The sequence below is a fragment of the Microcaecilia unicolor genome, chromosome 5 (assembly GCF_901765095.1).
Source record: "Microcaecilia unicolor chromosome 5, aMicUni1.1, whole genome shotgun sequence".
NCBI lineage: Eukaryota > Metazoa > Chordata > Amphibia > Gymnophiona > Siphonopidae > Microcaecilia > Microcaecilia unicolor.
The window spans coordinates 198110305-198128085 of record NC_044035.1 but is presented as its reverse complement, the minus strand read 5'-3'; the positions used below and the strand labels follow the sequence as shown (position 1 = coordinate 198128085).

At 49.8% G+C, this 17781-nt stretch overlaps 1 protein-coding gene across 2 annotated transcripts in view; it reads left to right on the top strand.

Moving 5' to 3' along the window:
• HSDL1 (hydroxysteroid dehydrogenase like 1) overlaps positions 1 to 17555 on the top strand; it is a 295843-nt gene extending 278288 nt beyond the window's left edge. For both annotated transcript variants that reach the window (XM_030203699.1, XM_030203698.1), the window contains one exon: positions 16907 to 17555. In XM_030203699.1, the coding sequence (XP_030059559.1) occupies positions 16907 to 17035 (129 nt within the window). In that variant the 3' untranslated portion in view covers positions 17036 to 17555. The remainder of the gene's footprint in view (positions 1 to 16906) is intronic.
• The last annotated feature ends 226 nt before the right edge of the window (positions 17556 to 17781 follow it).

The window sequence follows — 17781 nt, the reverse complement described above, 5'->3', positions numbered from 1 at the left end:
GGGTGTTCTGTCAGAGATTTCCTTTCTCTTCTGTTGTGTCTTTTCCCTGGCATTTGGCTGGGGCCTAGGTTTTCCTTGTGTTTGCTGCTGCTGTCTCTGGCTTGTGGGGGTGGGGTGTTCCTTCTCCCCTTGGCCCCGGGGGAGGGGGGTCCTTTGGGCTGTTGTCTGTTCTTCCGCCCGCGGGTGCAGGGGGCTTCCTGTATTCGTTCCCCTGTCCTGCGCTGGTCCCCTGGGGGTGTGTGGCCCCGCTCTGGTTCCTTTGTTTGCCCTGTGGCTGGTGTTCAGTGCGTAGCTGGCACCTTGGGGTCCCGGGGGGGGGGGGCACTCCTGGGTTCTTTCACCCCCTCCTGTGTGTGTCTGGGTTCCAGTTCGGCCGTGAGGCCCGCACGAGTGGCTCTGAGCACCTGGGTTCCTGTTCAGCCGCGAGGCCCGCCTGTATGCCTATTTCCCTTTCTTCCTGAGGTGCTGCGGGGGAGGGTAGGTTAGGGGTTTGAGTAGCTGGGGTGTGCACTGGTTGGTCGGTCTCCCCTTGGCCTGGGTCGGTGCTCTGCTGGCCAGGGCTCAAGGGCTCACGACCAACTCAACGGATTACATGTGCAGTGTGTTTGCAGTAGTGCTTGTGAAAATGACAGCTCCTGCGTGGGCCACTGAAGCAGGGGCGTATCTGCGTGGGGCCACAGGGGCCTGGGCCCCCGCAGATTTTGCCCCGGACCCCCCTACCGCCGTTAACCCTCCCTCCCTCGCCTACCGCCGTCACCTACCCCGAGGTCCGCTTCCTCCGGCTTTTTAAAATATTGCTTCAGCTGGCGGGGGACCCCAACCCCCCGCCAGCCCAGCCGCGATCTTTAACTTTTTCATCCTCGTCGTGCAGCGCGCTGTGAAAGCTGCATGCATCTTTAGTACCAGTTGGATGGAGTCTGATGTCGCAGCACGTGCTTTGAAAATGAGCAACTATATGTTGATATGTAATTGAATCTGTTCTTCTTTCAGCCTGTACAATATTCCTAGCCACTGGCTGCCAAAGCATAAGAGATCCACACCTGTGCTTAAAAGTTGGCAAGGTGTTCTTTTCTTCAATGCTTCACCCTATCTTCTCTCCATATGTATCTTGTATGGTTGTGGTTGACCAGCAAAAAAAGTTCAGACTTATTAAGGTTTTGATAGCCTAATGTTTAGAGCAATGGGCTCTGCCATGTTGATGTACATTTTTTGTGATCTGCCTACATTAGGGCAACAAAAGCTTTGTGTTAGGCTTGTGTTAGAAAACAATGCACAGAGTAGTATTTCAACATATGTGCAGGTATATGTGCATGCAATCCAATGAGTTTTGATAAAACAGAGATTATTATAATGCCTTTGTTTCACTCTATGGTGTGACTGTGCCTCAAATATTATGTGCATTCCAACATACATGTGGATATATGTTCATCTCAAAAATGATACAGCCGAATTAGAAAAGGTACAGAAAAGAGCAACCAAAATGATAAAGGGGATGGAACAATCCCCCATTGAGGAAAGGCCAAAGAGGATAGGCCTCTTCAGCTTAGAGAAAAGATGGGAGGCTTTTGACGCAGTGTATCACAGCTTACTCCTCGATATGCTATCCTCGCTTGGTTTTCAAGGCTCTGTTCTTTCTTGGTTTTCTTTTGATCTCTCCAAATGTACTTTTAACGTATACTCTGGTGGATCCTCCTCCTCTTCTATCCCGCTGTCAGTTGGTGTACCTCAGGGATCTGTCCTGGGACCTCTACTCTTCTCCATCTACACTTCTTCGCTTGGTACTCTGATCTCATCCCATGGTTTTCAGTATCATCTTTACGCTGACGACTCCCAGATCTACCTCTCTACACCAGAAATCTCAGCAGGCATCCAGGCCAAAGTTTCAGCATGCTTGTCTGACATTGCTGCCTGGATGTTTCACCGCCATCTGAAGCTAAACATGACCAAGACTGAGCTTCTTATCTTTCCACCTAAACCGACCTCTCCTCTCCCCCCTTTGTCTGTTTCTGTGGATAATACGCTCATCCTTCCCATCTCATCAGCACGTAGCCTTGGGGTCATCTTCGACTCCTCCCTCTCCTTCGCTTCACATATTCAACAGACTGCTAAAACCTGTCGTTTCTTCCTCTATAACCACCAAACTTTGCCCTTTCTGAGTATGCAACCAGAACCCTCATCCACACTCTTATCACCTCCCGCTTAGACTACTGCAACTTGCTTCTCATAGGTCTCCCACTGAGCCATCTCTCTCCTCTTCAATCTGTTCAAAATTCTGCTGCACGACTAATATTCCGCCAGTGTCGTTATGCTCATATTAGCCCTCTCCCAAGTCACTTCATTGGCTCCCTATCCATTTCCGCATTCAGTTCAAACTCCTCTTACTGACTTACAAATGCATTCACTCTGCAGCTCCTCAATACCTCTCCACTGTCATCTCTCCCTACACTCCTCCCCAGGAACTCCGCTCACTGAGCAAATCTCTCTTATCTGCACCCTTCTCCTCCACCGCTAACTCCAGACTCTGTTCCTTCTATTTTGCTGCACCGTATGCCTGGAATAAACTTCCTGAGCCGGTACGCCAAGCCTCATCTCTGGCCATCTTCAAATCTAGGCTAAAAAACCACCTCTTCGATGTTGCTTTTAACTCCTAAACCTAAACCTTCAACTGTCCCATATCTCTGATATCTTCTGTCTGTCCTAACCCTTATCCCTTACTTGTCCTGTCTGTCTGTCATAATTAGATTGTGAGCTCTGTTGAGCAGGAACTGTCTGCGTACGTCCGGTAGCTGTATAGAAATGATACGTAGTAGTAGTAGGTATGATAGAAATCTATAAAATCTTGAGTGAAGTAGAATGAGTAGATGTGAATTGCTTATTTACTCTTTCTGAAAGTACAATGGCCAGGGGGAACACAATGATGTTACTAAGTAGTATATTTAGAACAAATTAGAGAAAATATTTTTTTCACTTAATATGTAATTAAGCTCTGGAGTTCACTGCCAAAGAATGTGGTAAAAGCAGTTAGCATGCCAAGGCTTAAAAAAGATTCAGACAAGTTCCTAAAATAAAAGTCCATAATTTACTATTAAGGTTGACTTGGAGGATCATTTTCGATTTGACGTCTAAGTTCAACTTTGGACGTTTTGCTAAAAACTACTAAGACACAACCTATGAGGATCCTGCAACAGCAGCACAGCACACGCTATCCTCTTAGGATCCTCATAGGTAGCATAGAAAAATCTCTGCCACACTTTTTGAATGTCTAGTGTTTTAAACTGTCTCAAGTTTTCTGTACTCCTGAAGCAGCCTCTGTGCGGGTGAAACGCGGACCATGTCTGGTTTTGTTTTAATAAGGTCATTGTGTGGATTTTATCTTTGGGGCTGCTGGTTTCTTTGTGTCTATTCCATTTATCACCACTGAATCTTCAGTTCTTGTTTAGCTGCCGAAAATTATCTGGATGCTGGCCAGTATTCAGACCAGTACCCGGATACTGCCAGGATAAAGTTATATCCTTCTTGCTGTCCTAACTTTACTTAGACACTTACCGGTTAATGGAATAAAAATCGATACTTACCAGGGAAATCTGTTCTCCACTTCTACTCCACACCTGGACCACTCTGGCACTAACAAGATGATGCGTGGCAGTTTCCCCAGATTTTCAGTAATACCGTCTGGTTTTGTGCCACTGAAAATCTGGGGATCAGGTGATCTGCAAGATTTAACCAAGCAGGAGCCTCTGATGCCCAGTTAATTTGTCTTAAATATCAGGCCTATTGTGTTTAAATTTGTATCATGTAGCTAAAGGCTGTGCCAACTTCTGTTCACTTAAGAATCCTGTGAAACATCCAGTTTGATCAGGGCTGTCTGAACCTTTGCACAGACTTGTATATGTTTCATGAGCAGGGGCGGCCCTATAATGAAGCTAAGTGAGGCGCCGGTCTCAAGCAGCACTACAAGGGAGTGGCATCTTACCACCAGCCAGCACTCTGAAGCACTCGTCCTCCAACATCTTATCTTCCCTTCCCTTCTCTCCTATTTATTGCGCTGCTGCCACTGCTTCTTCCTCCCTCCCTCAACCCTTTTCCCCCGATTCTACCTTTAATTTGTTTCAAAACTTGCTGAGCGGCGGCAGCAATTCACAGGCGCTGTCCTACCACCAGCCCGACATTCTCTCTCTACTGCAGTGGCCCGCCTTCTCTCTCTGAGGTAACTTCCTGTTTCTGCTGGGGTGGGCCACACAGTAGAGAAGATGTCAGGTTGGTGGCAGGGCAGCGCCTGTGAATCGCTGCTGCCACCCAGGAAGTTTTAAAACAAATTGAAGATAGACTTGGAGGAAGAGGATTGAGGGAGGAAAAGGGGAGAGGGTGGGGGAGAGAGTATGAGAGATGTTGGGCTTGGGGCAAGGAGGTTAGATAAAACAGGAAATAGATTAAGCCTATCTAGCCCATTATATGGGCTAAAGCCACATGCGAAGCCTGCCACCACACTGGTTCACCCAAAACAATAGCAAACGCTGTTGAAAAAAAAATAGTAAAAAGATTCTTAGAAATAAGGGGCTGCCTATGCGTGGTCCACCTGGAAAAAGTCTAAAGCTGTTCCAGTTGGACAGACAGTGCCTTTAAAAGGTGTAGGACAAAATATTTTGTTTTTTACTTATTTGACAGCTTTTAAATTTATTTGAAAGTTTCCCATATGTAAATATAAATATCATGAAATAACACTTGAATATCACTAAAACAGCTTCAAAAAATATTGTAGCTGGAGAAATAGCAGTTATAAACACTGTATTTTATGCTCATTTTTCTACACTGTTCTATACAATACAGATGGCCAAATTTCAGTGAGGAATGGGATATTCTGTTTCTTGATGGGTTCATCTTAACTGTTGTTGTAATCTGCCTTGGGAAGCCTGGTGTTAAAGATGGAATATACTGAAATTAAATTGAAGTAAAATTAAACTCTCCTTTTGAAACAGGTGGGAAATCAGGAGACGAAAGGCAAATTTTGGTTCCAAACAAGGCAACTTTATTGCTAGCAAGTGAACAGTACCGAGTAGTCTCGGGACACTGTGTGTCGCGAATCACCTGACACTTACAATTATACTTCCCTACTGGGCCTGCGCACTAGGCCCCTTACACATCACATTTGGCATGCGCAGTAAACAATTGTAGTTCTTACAGTACAAAATTGTAGTCCCAGTACGTACACACGTCATAACAGCGAAATGATACTGGCAAGAAAAACGAAACTTAGCAGCTTATTCTTCACACACACACAATGCTCCTTTCTAGCACAGGAGATAAGGTTCGGCTCAGGAATGCAGGGGGTGTCAGCACCCTCCAAGGTCGCGTTGCTACATGCAAGCTGGTCTTGTATAGGCCTTGCAAACTACTGTTACAAGCTATAAGTCTAATAATACTGCATTCTGTCCTTACATTAGTAAACAGCAAAACTTCTTTCGTTAGTAAACAGTAAAACTGGATAAGGCACAAATGTCCAGTGCAGTAATAAAGTATGGCTAAACAGCCAAAAGCAGAGGTAGAGTGCATAAGTATAAGTCCATCAGTAGGCACAAAACATGAGGTTGTTCTGTTGTTCAGTAGTATTCGGGTAGTACTCATAGTATTCGAGTAGTATCCGGCGTTCCACTCCTTCATTCCCCCCTTTTGATACTTGAACATCCATTCTGGTGGAGAGTATCACCTCCATGGACCCTGAAAGGGAAAGAAAGGACAAGAATAGTTAGCGAAGGAGGCATCAAGCGAGCCCTAAGCCCTTGCGCAGCCGTCGGTTGCTTCGCCGGGGTTGAGACGGAGGGTCCCTAGAGGAATCCCCCCCCCTTTGTAGCCGGTCTTTTGCTGGCACAAGGGTAATGGCCCATTAAGTGACTCAGGGGGTTCAAAGTGCACATCAGCCACAAGGTGCTTCATCGTAAGCTTCATCAGACTGAGGAATGGGGGAGTACATCTGGAGAGCCATAAGTTGGGCAGCAGCCCGGCGGTCGGCGATGCCCTCCATGGTGGAGCGGAGACACCTGAAAACAAAGGGAAGAGATAAAGGAATTAGTAAACAGGACAACAAGAACAGGCCACCCATGACGAGGAGGCCTTGCAGGCTCCCGGAGATTGGCAACCAGCTGGTTAGGGAGGAAGTCCAGTCCCACGCGCTGTTCCAGGTCTGGACGGGGACGTGGGCTAATTTGACCATCCGGTCAGTTATCTCTTTGATGACATGGCTCTGGTCATCAATCTGTAAGCAGCAATTACTGAGGTTAAACTTGCCACACACCCCGCCCTCCTGGGCTAGGAGGTAGTCAAGAGCCAAGCGATTTTGGTAAACTGCGGTAATGAGCTTAGTGTTTTGTCAGGCTAGGATATTGAGGGCAAAGGCCGAATCGTTAGTAAGGATTTCGAGCACGGCCTGTAGGCGAATAATGCGATTCAGCATATAGATAGGGGTGCGGTACCCGTATGTACCATCTTCAGCCCATGTGGCCGGTCCATAGTAATGAATGATGCGTTCTGGCGGCCACTCGTTGTCTTTCCAGTCTCCAATTTGGACTTTGGGCTTGGTGTTTAGAAAGGACCGTTTACGTCTGGCAGGGTTATCTGGCCCCTTTTCCACGTATAGGGGGATACCCAAAGTTTCGCCAGCTCGCAGGGGCAGAAGGAAAAAGCTAGGTCGAACAGTGCCCAAGAGACAGGTACCGTACCAGCGGGCCGGGAGCTGTTCGTATGCCCTGCGCCCGCAGATATAGTAGTAGCCCCCCGGGGCTACCAACTTGAGGGAGGCGTTTCCTCCGTATGTCCATGTTGTGTTCAAGGTGGGTTCTGTCCAGATAGGTTCCGGGGCGGGCAGGTTATCCGTTTGCCACCAGGTCGTCCGGCTTCCATTATACTGAAGAACCCCCGTGCAAGCAGAATCTCCCACTGGTACAGAGTACCGCTTCGATGGCGCTCGACTAGCGCAGAGGGTGCCTATGATATTTGTTCTCAAGGCCCATTCGTACGGCTTCGGCCGTTGGGGAAAGGTAATGTTAGTGGTGTTGAGTGCATCCCATGTTTGCTGTCGAATCTCTCTCGCTTCCCAGGGCCATTGTTCACCCATGTCAGTGCCTCCACAGACAAAACAGTTGGCAATTCCCAGGGAGAGGGCAATGTTCTCGGCCAAGTTAAGGAACATATTCCGGGCTTCTGGGGAGATGGGGAACTTAGTCTCGGTCTGTTCAGCACGAGCAATTTCATCGAATACTTCTTGGTAGCCGACGACAGTAGTCTGGTGGTGCGTAGGAGGCTTTGTTTCGAGGCTCTGATATATGGTAATATATGTCAAGGGATCCATTCCTCCACCGTCAATGCCAAGGCCCCACGTCCCTCTCCAAGGCATGTCGTGTCCTCGAATGGGCCAGTCTAGGGACACATAGTTACCAGAACCTCGACGAAACTCGCCCAGGCCAGTGCATCCGGCATATCCTCCTCCCGTATAAGCACATACTCGGTCCCAGCCCGAGGCTCGAGTGTCACCGGCACATGGGAGCCAAACCCACGGGGAGCAGCATCTCATATCTGGACTGAAGGGGCAGACATACTTGTGGTCGTTCACATATGCCTTACGCCAACTCTGGCTACCACATTTGCGGGACCACGGGTGTTTGTCCATGGCGACACAGACGTCGAAGGTTAGGGTTGCTACAGTTTGGATGCCACCGACGAGGATGCGGGTGGAGTTTATGTAATACAGAATGCCATCTCCCTCGACTCCCGGAGGCCCGGCCACATACGCAGGGAGTCCTACGCTGAGGGTGACATTGTAGTATCTTGGCTTGGTAGGGCTATGGCAGATAGTGAGATTGCCTTGGAGACATCTGTGGAACTGTTGGAGGCCATTCGGGGTAATGAGGGCACACGTCGGTAGAAGCTTGCAATCGCCTTCTGGGGGTTGCGTCTGGTGGATGAGGGTGGTAACCAGGTGATATCCTCCCTCTATACGATGGCGCACCAGGCGCAAACATTCAGTGCAATTCTTGCTCAGGGTGGTAGGATAGCTCGGGACTGCGCACAGGAGAAGGAAGATGCTCAGCATTATAGATTTGGTGGGAGGTATCCGAGCTTTTGCAGCAAGAAGATAATGAGGCCCACGATGAAGGCTGCAATAAACAGGGAGCCAAAAACGCAGTGGGTCCAGAAGCTGAGTTCCTGTTGCTGGGCAGGCATGAATCTGGTGGTTCACGTCTTTCTGAGAGTCAGCCGTAATGGAGCGTCAGGATGTTGATGCGCAGTCCAACGCTTCGGGGTGCTGCTAGTGGGAGCAGCAGGTTTCAGTCGGGTCCAATGTATCCACACTGGGTTTCCTGCAATTTTAACAGCGGTTGGGGTCGTTAGGAGAACAAGGGAGGGTCCTTTCCATTTGGGTTTCAGACAGTCGGAGTCATCCCACTCTTTTACCCATACCTCATCTCCTACCCTGAACCGATGGGTGGGACTGGTGAGAACCAAGGGAGCTACTCTTTCAGTGTATTGCTGGATGTCTTGCACTACCTCATGTAATGCTTCCATCTGTTTCACTAGGGAACTCTCACCCTGTATCTGCAAAGAGTCGGGAAAAGAAGGTAGTGGTGGTGGCCTAGCATACATCATCTCGTAAGGAGTAAGGCCGGTAGCCTTGGGGGTACACCTAAGATGCAGCAAGGCCAGTGGAAGCAGATCGGGCCATTTAGCTTTTGTTTCTTGGCACAGCTTGGCTAGCTGGTTCTTCAGGGATCGGTTAGCCCTCTCCACTACTCCACTGCTTTGGGGTCTCCAGGCACAATGCAACTTCCAATCGAGGCCCAGTCTGGTGCTGAGCTGTTGTGTTACTTCGCTGGCGAAGGCGGGCCCGTTGTCAGAATTTATTTGCTTGGGGAGACCGTATCTGGGTAAGATTTGATGAAGTAGTAGGGAGGTGACTTCTTTAGCCATCTCCGTTCTGGTAGGCTGGGCTTCAATCCATCCGGTGTAGGTACATACGACGACGAGGATAGCTTTATAGCCCCGGGCCGGGGGCATGTGTGTGAAGTCAATCTGGCAGACTTGGAAGGGGCTTGTGCCTCGGAGGACATGTCCTGGCATAGGAGCGGGCCCCGTTCGAGGGTTGTTCCGGGCACAAGTTGCGCATCGGCTGGAAGCATTTTTGGTCCACAGGGACAGTTTGTTGATGTAGTAGGTCTTCTCGAGTAGGCGCCCCAGAGCGTCCCTGCCCAGGTGGGTGCGGTCATGAGCCTCCTTGGCCACCGTCCAGGCCAAGGCTTCGGGTATCCATATGCGCCCATCCTGTAGTATCCACCAACCGTTGCGTGATTCTAGGCCCTCTTGTCGGGCCCATTCCGTTTCCTGGGGGGTGTAGGTGGGGATCTCTGCAGGGAGGTGAACAACGAGTACAGGGTCAGAAGAATGAGTAGAGTGAGGGAGCTGACTTGCCCTTTTTGCAGCATCATCCGCCCGTTGGTTACCGCGGGCAATGGGATCCGTCCGGCCTGTGTGGGCCCTGCAGTGCATCACAGCCACCTTCTTCGGTTTCCATACTGACTCGAGTAATTGGCAGATCTCAGTGGCATTTGCAAGTCCTTTCCCCTCAGCAGTCAGAAATCCCCTTTCCTTGTACAAGGCTCCGTGCACCTGAAGGGTGAGGAAGGCGTATTTGGAGTCGGTGTAGATGTTAACAACTTTCCCTTCAGCCCACAAGAGGGCTTTTGTGAGGGCAATTAGCTCTGCTTTCTGGGCTGATGTTCCGGGCGGCAGGGCCATAGCCTCGATCACGTGGTCTTCAGACACGACAGCATAGCCAGCTCTTCGAATTCCCTCTATCACCTGGCTGCTTCCATCGGTAAAAAGGGTGATGCCCCCTTGCCAGGGTTGGTCCTTCAGGTCAGGTCTGCTCGAATGCACAGTGGCCATTACCTCTTCACAGTCGTGGAGTGGTGGTTCAGGGGCCGGAAGGAGGGTGGCGGGATTAAGGTTAGTTGTGTCCAGGATCCGCACCTCCGGATTTTCGCACAGGAGGGCTTGGTATTTAACCAATCGGGAGTTGGTCATCCATCTAGGTCCGTGGCTCTCGAGTAGGCCGCGGATGGCGTGGGGTGTGGTCACAAAGAGGGTCTGGCCGAAGGTGAGCTTATTGGCCTCGTGTATCAGCAGACAGGCCGCCGCAATGCTTCGGAGGCAGCCCGGCCATCCTCGTGCCACGTTGTCCATGCTCTTGGAGAGGTATGCTACAGGGCGTTGCCAGGTGCCGATCAGTTGGGTAAGGACTCCAAGTGCCAGTCCCTTCTTTTCGTCGATGAACAAGTGGAACGGCTTAGTCACATCTGGCAGTCCGAGCGCTGGTGGGGCCACAAGGGCCTCCTTGAGGTCCTGAAGGGCTTTCAGTTCGGGTTTCTCCCACTGGAGGTTTTGGCCCTCGAGTTCAGGTCCTTTTAGCTTGGCGTACAGATCATGGGTCAGAACAGCGAAGTTGATGATCCATATCCGGCAATATCCAGCGGCTCCGAGGAGTGCTCGCAATTCCTTCTTATTTGCAGGAGTGGGTTGGTTGCGGATAGCTTGGGTTCGGGGGGTACCGAGCCTCCGGGTTCCTTCTCGGAGGCGGAAACCCAGGTATTCGACTTCGATCTCGCATATCTGGGCCTTCTTGCGACTGGCCCGGTACCCCTGGGCTTCCAGGGTTTTCAAGAGGTAAAGGGTAGCTTCTGCACAGTCCGTGTACGTTTCACGGGCCACCAACAGGTCATCCACGTATTGGACGACCGGCCCATACTCGTCCTGATACGTCTTCAGGTCCTGAGCGAGTTGGTCGCCGAAGAGGGTGGGGGAGTTCTTGAATCCCTGGGGGAGTCGTGTCCAGGTAAACTGCTGCTTGTTACCAGTCTGTAAGTCTTCCCACGTGAAGGCAAACAACTTCTGGCTGTCGGCAGCAAGGGGGATGGAGAAGAAGGCGTCCTTCAAATCAATGACACTGTACCACTTGGTCTGGGATGGCACTTGGGCTAGGATGGAGTATGGGTTTGGTACGAGGGCGACTATGTCGGCTACCTGGTTGTTGACTTTCCTCAGGTCCTGGACGGGTCTGTACTCGGAAGTTCCTGGCTTCTTAACGGGCAACAATGGGGTGTTCCATGCGGATCTGATTGGTTTAAGGACTCCCTGTTGAAGGAGTTTCTGTAGATGTGTGTGCATACTATGCCGGGCTGCATAGGGGATATGGTATTGTCCTTGGTTGACAACTTGAGCATTTGGTTTGAGCTCAATCCAGATGGGGATAGCGTTAACGGCCAGTCCTCCGGGGTTTACTTCTGCCCATACATCGGGCACTTCGTCCATTATGGCTCGCCTCTGCTGGGCAAAAGGGGATTTCTGGTCGTAACGGCAGTCGCCAGGCCCTACAGTCGGGGAAGCATGTAGTCTCCACTCTTCTCTCACTGGACAGATAAGTGTTACTGGCCGATCTTCAAAACGAGCTTCCACTTCACCCGTGGTCTTGAACTTCAAGGTGGCCTGGAGCTTACAAAGTAGGTCTCGACCAATCAAGGGGACGGGGCATCCAGGAATGTGTATGAACTGATGAGACACCATCGTCCCTCCGATCTGGACTTGGCGCTCCTTGAGGAGGGGGGCTGCAAGGGATTTCCCGGAGGCTCCCACAATTGGTATAGTCTCTTTCGTGGCTGGGGCTATAGCAGTGGTGATAACAGAACGTTGGGCCCCTGTGTCTAGTAAGGCCTTCATAGACTCTGTCCCCACTCGAATTTCCACCAGAGGGTCAGTGGGGACTCTGCCCTCCCGGTCTCTTCATGCGGTACTGTCTCGGGTAGCCTCCATAGCCATCTGCCATTCCCTCCGGTCATCCCGTCCCCTATCTCTTCGACCCCGGCTCCGGCCTTGTCTGGGGGCCCCTGCACGGTTGTCCGTCTCCTCCTCTCTGGGCCGGTCCCATGGTTCTTCTTCTCTCGGGTGGTCCCGTATCTCCTCTGGGCAGTCAGCCCACCAGTGCCCTTCTTTTCTACAATTCGCACACTGGTTACGTCCTATGGGGGACCGCGTCCCTCTTGTTCTCCTGCCTCTCCCCTTTGGTCTAGACCTCATTCGTTCCTCCAGCACCGTGGCCAACACATCTGCTTTCTCCCGCATCCGCCTGGTTGATTCCTTTCGGGCTTCCGTCTTCTCTTCCTGATCGCGATATCCGAACACGCGATCAGCTATAGCTTTCAGTTGGCTGAGGCTCATCCCTTCGAACCCCTCCGTCCTCTGTAGCTTCCTTCGTATATCCGGTGCTGACTGGCTAACAAAACTCATAACCACGGTTGGGAGGTTCCTGGGGTCTTCGGGGTTTATTGGGCTGTGCCTTCTGAATGCTTCCATAAGTCGTTCAAGAAAGTCCCCTGGACTCTCGTCCTTTTGTTGGACTACACTGTGAATTTTTCCCATATTGGTGACCTTCTGCTTCCCCTTCTTTAAGGCGGCCAGGTACGCCTGCTGGTATCGGCGGATAGAGGTTTGGCCTTCAGCGGTTCGATAGTCCCACACAGGGGCAGCCATGGGCGCCTCCGTCTCTATTAGGTTCTGCAAGTTGGCATGGGTAGGGTTCGCATCCCGGACAGCTTGCTCCATATTCTGTTGCAAAAGGCGGCGTTCTTCGGTGGTCAGGATGTGGGCGCTCAACTGCCTAAGGTCTCCCCAAGTCGGATTATAACTGTATATAATGCCTTCCACCAGCTCCACCAACTGCTCGGGTTTCTGGTCGTAGGACGGCCCATGCAGTTTCCAGTTATACAAATCGGCACTTGAGAAGGGAACGTGGCTATAAACTGTCGATTCAATGGGCTGGCCCCCCCCTTCCGCCGGGTTAGGGGTATAGGTGGTAGATTGTCGAACTGGGAATAAGTTAGTGGCTCCCTCTTTCCTGCTCGAAGGAAGGGCACTGCGTGGACTCGATTGGGGGAACCGAGTAATGTTCTTCACAACTCGTTTACTCTTCCGTATGGTTGCGGGGCCAGGTGACTCAGGTGATTCAGGTGAGTCCGGACGGGACGTCTCTCCGGCATCCGACTCTGACCCGGAAGCCTCAGCGTTATCCGGGCCCTCCTCCAGGCTCGCGATGTCGGGGTATATCGGGGCATACGGCGGTGGCGCGATGTCGTCTTCGTATGCTTCCGCCGTAGCAAGTATCGGGGCCTTCGGGAGCTTCTTTTCGGGCAAACCCTGAACTTTCCCTAGGGTTTTCTTTGGGGGTTTCATTCTAGGAAGTGTGTTGGTCGTACTGGGCGTGGCTCCTACCTTACCAATGGTAGCAGGGGGCGTGGTCTCAGTGGCTTCAGCGCTAGGGGCGGTGGGCCGTATGGGGGCGGTCCCTGCGGCCTTCTGAACGGCAGCGGTTGCCGAGCTTTGGAGAGCGAAGGCATGGGTCGGCAGGGTTCTGAGCTTAGTTTTCCGGCCCTTCCTCTGCTTTACCAACATGAGGGCGGCCTTTTCTACCTTCCGTTGGGCCCAAGCCGGCGGGTCCCGGACTACATCCAACCACGCTTCTATGTATGGAATGTCCTCTGGACAGCCTGGGTTTCCCTCAACTATAACAATATTCATGACCGCCGCCACTTTCTCATACTCGAATGACCCTTCCGGGGGCCACTCGGCAATTCCTAGCCCTGGCCACATAAATTGACATCTCTGTATCATCCCGGCCCTGCTACATTTATCTAGGTCGAACACTTCGCTAAAGTGTTCCGTCATTAAATCTAACGGTGAAGACCCACCCCCGCCCATCCTAACCTGAGTGCCAAAGGACAGGTGACGGACAAAGAGGGAAAGGGGCGGTGGAGGAGTAAGGGGTCTCGTTCCACCAGACACAAAAGGGTCAACACTCGGCCTGACCAGGACGCGGTCGCCCGGCCTGGAACTGCAAGCCCAGTCACACACTTTCATACGCCACAAGAAACCCTCCCATTCGCCGCTCGGTTTCGTCGTCGAAGCCTAGTGAGTTTCGGGACCTAGTCGTATACCAATAGTCCGTATTAGTCACTGGCTAAAAGAGGGTGATCACGCCTCTTCTTCGGTCCTTACTGGGCCGGTCACTACGTAGAGTATACTCGCCTGTCCGCCGGGGTCGCAGGCCGCGCCGTCGTGCGCTTCTCCCTGAAATAGAAAAGGTGCCTTGTCGGAACCACACAGCCCCCTCTACAGTCAGGCAGAGTTGATCGGCCCTCCTCCGGGAGATGGACGCTGAAATCAGCGGTGGCCACTCACCACCTCCTCGGGTGGGAATCGATGACCCGATCCGACTGCAGTGGGGGAGGGGAAGAATATAATCCGATTCCCCTTCCTACTTCTGTCCCATCTGGGTCGCCAATGAAACAGGTGGGAAATCAGGAGACGAAAGGCAAATTTTGGTTCCAAACAAGGCAACTTTATTGCTAGCAAGTGAACAGTACCGAGTAGTCTCGGGACACTGTGTGTCGCGAATCACCTGACACTTACAATTATACTTCCCTACTGGGCCTGCGCACTAGGCCCCTTACACATCACATTTGGCATGCGCAGTAAACAATTGTAGTTCTTACAGTACAAAATTGTAGTCCCAGTACGTACACACGTCATAACAGCGAAATGATACTGGCAAGAAAAACGAAACTTAGCAGCTTATTCTTCACACACACACAATGCTCCTTTCTAGCACAGGAGATAAGGTTCGGCTCAGGAATGCAGGGGGTGTCAGCACCCTCCAAGGTCGCGTTGCTACATGCAAGCTGGTCTTGTATAGGCCTTGCAAACTACTGTTACAAGCTATAAGTCTAATAATACTGCATTCTGTCCTTACATTAGTAAACAGCAAAACTTCTTTCGTTAGTAAACAGTAAAACTGGATAAGGCACAAATGTCCAGTGCAGTAATAAAGTATGGCTAAACAGCCAAAAGCAGAGGTAGTATAAGTATAAGTCCATCAGTAGGCACAAAACATGAGGTTGTTCTGTTGTTCAGTAGTATTCGGGTAGTACTCATAGTATTCGAGTAGTATCCGGCGTTCCACTCCTTCACTTTCATTGGGGCACATGGAATCACATCTGCATTTGTTTTCTAGAAGTTAAAATTGTCAATGCACAAATGGATTATTCTGTTTTTGAACATGTTTCAGGGGCAAGTGGTTTTATAAGTCAAAATAAAAATATTGTGTTTAATGCAGATCTCCCTGATTGTAGTTTTCATGAAGAGCTGGGGGCGATGGGGAAGGGGGGCACATTGTCATCCTTCACTTCAGGCAGCAAATTGCCTTGAGCCGCTCCTGTTCCTGAGGATGATATGTGGTTTATTGCTATAATACTTTCAGAGTGGGTATAATAATAAAGTTCCTTTAGTGTTTTTTTGTTGTTTTTTTAGAACAAAAGCCACTCTTTCGTGATTTTTACTTCTTGCATCATTAGTTGTATTGCTTTTTAATTGTGGATACTGTCCTGATGCATATGTCCTGCCTTCATTCAAAAGCTCATGTCAGTTTTCCCTCTATTCTCTCATCCTCTACTTCCCCGTCTCCCTTCTTTTTCTCTCATATGTAGCTAATCCGCTGTATGTTTGTTTCTCTTTCCTATTAAATATTGTAGTTCCTTTCTGTTTTCTTATATCTTCCAGTTAGGCTTGATAGTATAATCTCACATACCATCTTTTTCATTTTCTGTACTTATTTGACTAGCTATACTGCCTTTCACAATCTAATAGTAAAGTCAAAGTATTTACACAAGCATGTTTACGTTACATAATTAAAATGTGACAGTAGACCAGTGGAGGGGCATAATTGAATGGGGCCGGCTCCGCAAGGGGGCGGAGCCAACCGTATTTTCGAAATACGGTTGGGGCAGGCTAAATCAATCAGCAGGTGCAGAGGAAATGGCCGGCTTTGTTTTTCAGTCATAATGGAAATCGGGCCTGGCCATCTCAAACCCGGCGAAATGCAAGGCATTTGGTCGTGGGAGGAGCCAGCATTTGTAGTGCACTGGCCTCCCTCACATCAGGACACCAACTGGGCACCCTAGGGGGCACTTCTAAAAATTAAAAAAAAAAATTAAAATAGCTCCCAGGTGCATAGCTCCCTTACCTTGGGTGCTGAGCCCCCCCAAATCCCCCCAAAACCCACTCCCCACAACTCTACACCACTACCATAGCCTTAAGGGGTGAAGGGGGGCACCTACATGTGGGTACAGTGGGTTTGGGGGGGGGGATTTGGAGGGCTCAACATTAACCACCACAAGTGGAACGGGGGGGGGGGGGGGGAAAGGGCCTGGGTCAACCTGCCTGAAGTGCACTGCACCCACTAAATACTGCTCCAGGGACCTGCATACTGCTGTCAGGGAGCTGGGTATGACATTTCAGACTGGCATAGAGGCTGGCAAAAAACTTTTTTTTTGTTTTAATTTTTTTGGGTAGGAGGGGGTTGGTGACCACTGGGGGGAGTAAGGGGAGGTCATCCCCATTTCCCTCTGGTGGTCATCTGGTCAATTGGGGCATTTTTTTGTGACTTGGACCTAAAAAGAAATGGACCAAGTGCAGCCAGTGAAATGCTCGTCTGAGCTGGCCATCTTTTTTCCATTATGGGGTGAAGCAGGCTATCTCATAACCACACCCCCGTCCCGCCTTCTGTACCCTCCCTTGAAGGTTGGCCGGCTCCATGACGAAAAGCAGTTGGGGCCGGCTGAAATCCGCTTTCGATTATACCGATTTGGCTGGGATTAGGAGATCGCCGGCCATCTCCCAGTTTGTGTCGGAAGATGTCCAGTGATCTCTTTCGAAAATAAGCTCAATGGGGTAGTTAATAGAGTTTTATATTGTTAAAAATATGACAAAAACATTAGCGAAATATGTATTAACTCTTATTTTTTCTATTCTCTAGTTTCTTGTAGCAAGGTACATGCCAGAATGGCTTTGGGTTTGGGTTACTCAGAATGTGAACACTTCTCTTCGTCAGAAGGCCTTATCTCGCACCTCTGTGCTGTCATGTGGAAAAGAGCTGAAATCCTAACATACCAGGAACATTGGATCACACTTTCCAGATTTGCCAATATTGTCCCATATCCTATTTAAATAAATCCTGCCTGTTTTGCTTCCTGAATGTGAACTTAACCCAGGCCTAATATGCAAATCAAAACTTGAACAGAACATGAGAAATGAAACTAGTAGATATGGTCAGGCAGTTAAGCATTGGTTTCCTTCAGGGACAATATAGCAATTTTATTGGAATTCAGAATCTTGGTATAGTGGCAATAAAAAATCTCAAACAGAAGCAACGGTGGGTCCATTTCCTCAAAGGAATAAGATTCTGATCATTTTTATGGTCTCTGAAGGCAAAAAAAAAACCGCAGGGGAAAATATTCAGCGTTGTTTTGTATACTGGCTGTTGCAGTTAAAGACATCCAGTTCATCAACATCTCAATAGTTGTTGCTGAATATCTATCTGGTGTTTGTGGTCACACACTGTGAATATCTGGATAGCGGCAATATTCAGCTACTATGTGGATAGCTAATCCATATACACTTAGGGAAAGGGAAATGGGACTTGATATACCGCCTTTCTGTGGTTTTTGCAACTACATTCAAAGCGGTTTACATAGTATATTCAGGTACTTATTTGTACCATGGGAAAGGGAATGGGACTTGATATACCGCCTTTCTGTGGTTTTTGCAACTACATTCAAAGCGGTTTACATAGTATATTCAGGTACTTATTTGTACCAGGGGCAAGGGAAAGGGAATGGGACTTTATACCGC